The sequence below is a fragment of the Phallusia mammillata genome, chromosome 3, assembly GCF_965637545.1.
Source record: "Phallusia mammillata chromosome 3, kaPhaMamm4.hap1.1, whole genome shotgun sequence".
In the NCBI taxonomy this organism is placed as follows: domain Eukaryota; kingdom Metazoa; phylum Chordata; class Ascidiacea; order Phlebobranchia; family Ascidiidae; genus Phallusia; species Phallusia mammillata.
The window spans coordinates 2583394-2590986 of NC_137254.1; the positions used below are offsets into that span (position 1 = coordinate 2583394).

The window sequence follows — 7593 nt, forward strand, 5'->3', positions numbered from 1 at the left end:
TTGAAAGTTTTGTTTGGTACTAAGTTTTAGCTGAAACTTTTTGCTCATGTTTAGGCGATTGATATTTGTTTTTTTGAGGCATTTAGAGACCTTAACACATTTGTGCTTCAAAGTTATTCACATATTGCTACTGAGGGGGAAAGGCAAACTATATTTTGAATTTCTATGTTTGGAATTCAGCATCTGTCACATATCGTGAATTGAATTGTTTAAGCAAGCGAATATAGTTCCTTCTCTTTGTGACGTATTACAAAAACTTTCGGAGTGTGTATATAACGCCAACGAATGACGTAAACATACCGACAAACTGGCACAAAAACGATGTTGAAAAGCCGACAGTTGTTTTCAGAGATGAATGGAATAATTTAAATGAAATATTTCTTTTCTTCTATTTCTTTCAGAAACCACTTCAACGAAAAAGTTTTGGCTTTTAAGCAATTTAATGAGTAATTCTGTTCATCATCATTAGAAATCATGTAACATTCTTATTTTTTCAACGTAGCATTTCTAGGGTGGAAATTAAAACAAAATCAATGACACACACCAATGAAAAACCACATCAACGTGGTGTTTGTGAAAAAAGATTTGCCCGAAGCGGTTGTTTAAAGACACACATGTGGATTCACACCAATAAAAAACCTAATCGCTGTGATATTTGTAAAAAAGGGTTTCGGAGTGGCCAAACTTTGAAAAGACACATGTTGACTCACACAAAAGAAAAACCTCATCAATGTAATTTTTGTGAAAAACGATTTAACCGACGTGATATCCTAAAAATGCACATGTTTACACACTCTGGTGAAACGCCCCATCGATGTGATGTTTGTGAAAAAAAGTTTCGGTCTGGAGCAGATTTGAAACAACACATGTTGATTCACACCAATGAGAAACCCCATCGATGTCATCTATGTACAAAAGCTTTTGGGCGTGCTGCACATTTGAAAACCCACTTGCTGATTCACACCAAAGAGAAACCACATCGATGTGATGTTTGTGAAAAAAGATTTACCCGAAGTGGAGATTTGAAAAAACACATGATGACACACACCAAAGAAAAACCACATCGATGTGATGTTTGTGAAAAAAAATTTAGTCTTCGTGGTCATTTGAAAACCCACATGCTAACTCATACCAAAGAGAAACCACATCGATGTAATGTTTGTGAAAAAAGATTTACCCGAAAGGGAGATTTGAAAAGGCACAAGTTGACACACAGTAATAAAAAACCCTATCAATGTGGTACTTGTGAAAAACGTTTTGCTCTTTCTGAATATGTGAAAACACACATGTTGACTCACACCAATAAAACACCTTATCGATGTAATGTTTGTGAAAAAACATTTTCCGTTTGTGGAAGTTTAAAAAAACACATATTGACACACACCAATGAGAAACCTCATCGATGTGATGTTTGTGAAAAAAGATTTCGCCGAGGTGAGCATTGGAAAAGACATATGTTGATTCACATCAATGTAAAACCCCATCGATGTGATATTTGTGAAAAAGAGTTTCGGTGTGGCCAAGATTTAAAAAGACACGTGTTGAAACACACAACAGAAAAGTCGCATGAATGTAATGTTTGTGAAAAAAAGTTTTGGTCTGGAGCAGTTTTGAAACAACACACGTTGATTCACACCAATGAGAAACCCCACCGATGTCATCTTTGTCCAAAAACATTTGGCCATGTTGGAAATTTGAAAACCCACTTGCTGATTCACACCAAAGAGAAGCCCCATCAATGTGACGTTTGTGAAAAAAGATTTAACCGAAAGGGAAATTTGAAAAGGCACACGTTGACACACAGCAACGAAACAAAAACATCAATGTGATAGTTGTAAAAAAACGTTTTGATCTTTCTGAAAAATTAAAAACAACGTGTTGACTCCCGCAAAAGAGAAATCCCATCGATGTGATGTTTGCAAAAACTGTTTTGCCCTGGTGGAGATTTGAAACAACTAAATGTTAACACACACTAGTGAAAAAAAACAGTCACATATTTGTGATGAATAGTTTGCCCAAGGTGGACATTTGAAATCGCACACAATAAAACAAACTAACAAGAAATCTTAGCTAAGCTATAAGATTTTCGTTTGTTTTTCTAGTCCAGGACATTCCTCAAAATTAAAATTAAAATGCAGAAACTTCTTGTCGTTTTGAAAGCATTTTTTTTCCACTCGCCAAATAAGTGGAGGCTGCTACTGTTTTGCGTTCGTGCTTTCAGTGGCAAAAAGAAAAGTAGATCTAAACAAAACTAGCCCCATGGTCAATATCTTACCCTTGTATCTAATTTTGTCGGACATTCGCTGCATACTGAATGTTGATGCAAAATAAATATTTCAGAAAATCAAAAGTTTGAGTTTTTTTACAACATGTACCTTTGGTAATCTGAGGAAAGTTACATGGCAGGGTAATACGTTTCAGACCATGTTTATTATACATAACCAAGTTTCAGTTATCGGTTGTTCGAAAGAAGTGCTGAAAACGTGTCAGGAGTCAGAACTACTTCTCTGAACAAACGCTTATTGCATGCAAAAATATAATTTGTAGGTTTGACGTTTCTGTCTAGACCAGTGATTCTCAAACATGGGTGCCTTCGAATATTACAGGTGCGCTTGGTACCCCGCTTGGTAACCTTTTTTCGTGTAACGTAACTTAAAAGTAGTGCAGGTAACTCTCTTTGGTGCGATTAATCTCATAACAGTTACGACGTTACTCCAAAATACTGCAGCTGTCCTGTTTATTTTCGACAAATCGTAAACACTCCAGTGAACGTTAAAAACACGCAAATAATACTGGAAAAGTGCTACGATAATCCTAACACATACCCCAAACTTAAAACCCTAATCCTAAGCCTAACTATTGATTACAATTGAACCAACAACAACCACTTTTTTGTGTTGATCGATTTGTTGTGTTAACCGCTACAGTACAGACACTTTATTGACATTTACCAGACTGTGAAGGTGAATTAACCATGATATCATTCATATGTAGTGTACCTGTCAAAGAGAAAAACAAAGTATTTTGCAAAAGTTTGGTTTCAAAATAGGTAAAACTGGTACGAGCTTGAAAAAAATTGGAGAAATCAAAAGTGTGAATGCAAACCTAAACAAATGACAAACCTGTGTGATAAATTAGATAATTGAGATTTTCTTATTTGATTAATGAATTTTTCTGCATACGACTTGATTTATTCAATCCTTTTCTAGATATACATTTTTAATTCTAAATCATAGGTACACATGTACATCATATTTTGTTCTGCACTGATCTGGAACTTCTGTTGTCCTAAAAAACATCCGAATATAAAAAATGAATAAATATATATATAAAATAAAAGACAACTAAAACTAAATTATTTTCAAAATGTTTTTTGAAACCACAATTATTATGGCGCTGTACACAAAATCAAACAAACTGAGTTCTTGTTTAAGTAATATCCTGTGCAAAACACAAACAAAACATTTCTGCTAAAAAATACTTTTGAGTTTGCAACTTGAAAAAATTGTGAGAGTTCTTATGATGGCCGACAAATAACGCAACACAAATAAAACATTTAGTAGCAAGCAAACTAAAATGAACACTTTTTGCATCAACAAGTGTACAAAATGCAGACAAATATGCAAAAAAATAAATAAATAACGCAAACCCATTTACTTATTCCATTCCTGTAAGCCGAGAAACGCACACGAGTCAGTTTTTACAGCATAAACAAAACTTGTATGACAGAACAATAACCAATTTGCGCGTAACAGTGTTATTAGAAGCCCACATGTGATAGTGAAATGGTTAGCGACGTGGCAGAATTAGGTGTCTTACCGCTGCTTATAAACATAAATTAGCAACGTATACGGACTGCGACCCATTTGAAGTTCACAACGGCCTATTATTGTGGACACAAAATTGCACAACTTATCTTCAGACTTTGGATGTGATATTTGTGAAAAAGGAAACACACAATTTGATTAACATTACAGAATAATGTTTTTTTTCTGCTTGTTGCTTTAGCAGTAAACAACATGGTTTTGAATCATTATTAACTCTAAAATTATACTTTGTTTTGCAGGGCATTTCACTTAATTGTTTTTGTATATAACAATAGCACTAAACAAAACAACGCATTGTAAATCGTCATTTGATGTTCAGTAGTGGGATGAAACTTTGTTTTGAAATCCCACCTGTTGCCTGTTCTCTAAGTTTCTAACTTTATGGAAGCTAGCTAATCTGGCCATGCGTCGAATTGCTTCCTGTAATACGAGAACGAAGTCACAGCTGCACAACCCGTTAATGTCTAAATTACTTCGTGTGTGTGCAATCCCAGTTAAGGTTTATAATAGCGAGGGAAAGCTTGTGAGTACATTAGTTAAGATCGAAAGGACGAATTTGTTTGTCTGTCATGTTTAGAACAAACTGTTCCAATCATTTTACCAGTGGTCTGTTATGCTGTGTTAGATTCGGAAAAACAAAAATGTCTTTTAAGGGCGTTACGTAATTGCTGTTTGAAACAAACAAGCGACGCGGAATTATGATGAAACCTGGTTCGAATTTCCACAAAGGTTTGCACTTAAGTATACTTGGAAACGCTGATATATATTACTTATGAGCATATACGTTTGTTTTGAACAGAAGGATGACTTTAGTATAATTTTACTAGAAGTCCAATCACTTTAATTGTTGGGTGTATAATAGTTTTATTTTTTTGTAAATCTGTTGTAATCTTAAGGCTCTGAAAAAGTGTAAGAACTATTTACATAAGTGCTATGACATGTCTTAAATACAACAAATTATTGCAGATCTGACATCAACCGCTTCACGCACAGATAAGAACATTTTAACTGAAAAATATTTACTGATATGTTTACGCGAGAACAATTACTTTTGCTCGGTAACCTTTGTAGGTTAAATTGATTCAATACTGGATGAATCATTTGGCATTTAAACCAGTGCCACTGGAATATGACCTGTCAGTTGTTTGGCCCAGTTTGTAATCAATATAAATGACGCTTGTAATCGGACACGCTGGAAAAGGAAATTGTTACACAGCTGGCTAACGCATTGCGAAGCCAGTTGATTTCGGTTAGCTTAAAAGATTACTCGGGTATTAGGATTGCAGATAGTTACACGCTCAAGTTAAGTGCAAAGTGTTACAAAACTGAAGTTCGTAACTTTCATATTTTTTTCAGGTATTATTCTTGTTGTTTCATTGTGTCCGGCTACTTACACTGAACATAAACCTTATAAAAGTGATTTTGTGTAAAAATATTGACAATAAGTGGACATTTAAAACCCACATGTTGACACAAACCAATGAGAAACCTTATCGATGTGATGTTTGTGAGAAAAGATTTAGCATAAGGGGAAATTTGAAAACACATATGTTGACACACACCAAAGAAAAACCTTATCGTTGTGATGTTTGTGAAAAAAGATTTCGCCATGTTGGGACTTTAAAAACACACTTGAAGACACACACTAAAGAAAAACCACATCAATGTGTTGTTTGTAGAAAGAGGTTTAGTCAGCGTGGAAATTTAAAAACCCACATGTTCACACACACCAATGGGAAACCTTATCGATGTGATGTGTGTGAAAAACGTTTTGCCCGAAGGGGTGAATTGAAAATGCACATGTTGACACACACTAAGGAAAAATCTCATCGATGTGATGTTTGTGGAAAAAGTTTTGCCCGAAGTGGAGATTTGAAAAAACACATGATGTCACACATTAACGAAAAACCACATCTATGTGATGTTTGTGAAAAAAGTTTTGCCCGAAGTGGTAGTTTGAAAATACACATGTTGACACACACTAAAGAAAAACCTCATCGATGTGATGTTTGTGAGAAAAGGTTTAGGCAGTTTGGACACTTGAAAACACACATGTTGATTCACACCAAAGAAAAACCTTCTTAATGTTATCTTTGTGAAAAGCGATCTAAGCAAATTTGTCACTTAAAAAGAAACATTTGGAGACATACCAATCAGAAGCCGTGGCAATGTGATATTTGTGAAAAACTGTTTACCGCAAGCGGGAGTTTCAAAAGACACATCAAGACAAACAATAAAGACAAACTCCATTGATGTATTACAACCACAGTTTTAAAAGAAGTGAAAAATTAACACATTATGATACACACTCCAGAAAAACCAAACTGGTGAAGATTTTGAATTATGTTTGTTGCACCAAAGTGAAATTCCCTTCGTGTGTTTTGTTAAATAAATATAACAAATAGCAGCAATGGATATTTGAAAACGCGCTTGTGTGCTGTTTGTAAAAATTTTTAACGCCTTTAGATTGTTGAAAATGAGGCATTTTAAAGTTTACAGGTAAAAGTTTATAACAATGCCCTAAAAGAATAGCAAATGTTAAACCATGTTATAATTTAACCACTAAATTGATTTTAGTTGTTCAAACCCAGTCAATAATACAACGCAACATATTGCTAAATCGAAAATGGGCATTGCATTTCTTACTGCTTGACAAATCGAAAATGGGCATTGCATTTCTTACTGCTTGATATTACTTCTTTCGAAAGCTTGCCAAAGCGACATGTCGGGCAAATTTCATGTGATTTTGTTAAATTACCTTGCAGATCATCACATCCCGGACTACAGAAAGGTCATAATAAAACCGTGCACTGACAAGACTTTGTTTTGTTACTTGTTCTATTTGTTGCCACAGGATGTTCGTTAATGCTCATCACGAAACTGAAGAACACAATGTAAATCGTCATTTGGCGTGGTGTGAAAACAAACGTTGGTTTACTTTTTTTCAGTGATGCGTGCGCTGTATTAAAGCTAGAATGTATAGTCGCTTCTAGTGAAAGTTGATAACAAAAGACCAGCATATGACAAAAAAACACTAATATGCAAGACTTATAACTGTCATAACGCAACTATTTTGCAAGGTTTAAAGCCACTCTAGCGGGAGATGCTAACAATAGAAGCACAAGTTTATTTTGCGTTGGTTTATTTTATGGTGAACCAGAATGTCTTATGTTGTCTTGTATGATGTGAAAAAAATAGATATTCCACCTGTTGTGTGTTCTCGCAGGTTCTAACACGAAAGCTGACCACGTGTCTTACTTACAGCTGCTAATTTCAACGTGAACACAAACAGTCCTATCGAAATTGCTTCATGTACGCGCTTCAACGGGTCACAGTAGCCCAGTTAAGGGTTTATGCAGTGGTGAGGCAAAGCTAGAGTGTATGTTAGTACGATTTCGTTGATCTGCTATGCTAAATAAACACAGTTTAATATTCTACTGTCTACATACTTTTGTATGGTCTGTAATCTTGCATTACATTGGAAAAACTAAAAACCTTTTAAGCGAAAAACGCAACTGTAAGACCCTATCAATGTGATGTTTGTGAAAAAAGATTAACTTAAAGTGACTTTTTAACACACATGTTGACTTAGACGTATGAACAAAATAAGAAGTTGAATCAAATTTACTTTGTAACGAATTTTGTTCAACCGCTTTGTGAGAATACTCAACACAAAACTAAAGAACACAATGTAAATCGTCATTTGGCGTGTATTGTAAACAAACGTTGTTTTACTGATTCATGTTTCTTTTTATCACTGTAGTTT

At 34.7% G+C, this 7593-nt stretch overlaps 1 protein-coding gene across 1 annotated transcript; it reads left to right on the top strand.

Annotated features, from left to right (window-relative positions):
• Positions 1-510: 510 nt before the first annotated feature.
• LOC145218178 (uncharacterized) lies at positions 511-7084 on the top strand. Its single transcript, XM_080085577.1, has 2 exons — positions 511-1825; positions 5168-7084. The coding sequence occupies exons 1-2, from the start codon at positions 534-536 to the stop codon at positions 5910-5912; spliced, it is 2037 nt and encodes a 678-aa protein (XP_079941703.1). The 5' UTR covers positions 511-533; the 3' UTR covers positions 5913-7084.
• The last annotated feature ends 509 nt before the right edge of the window (positions 7085-7593 follow it).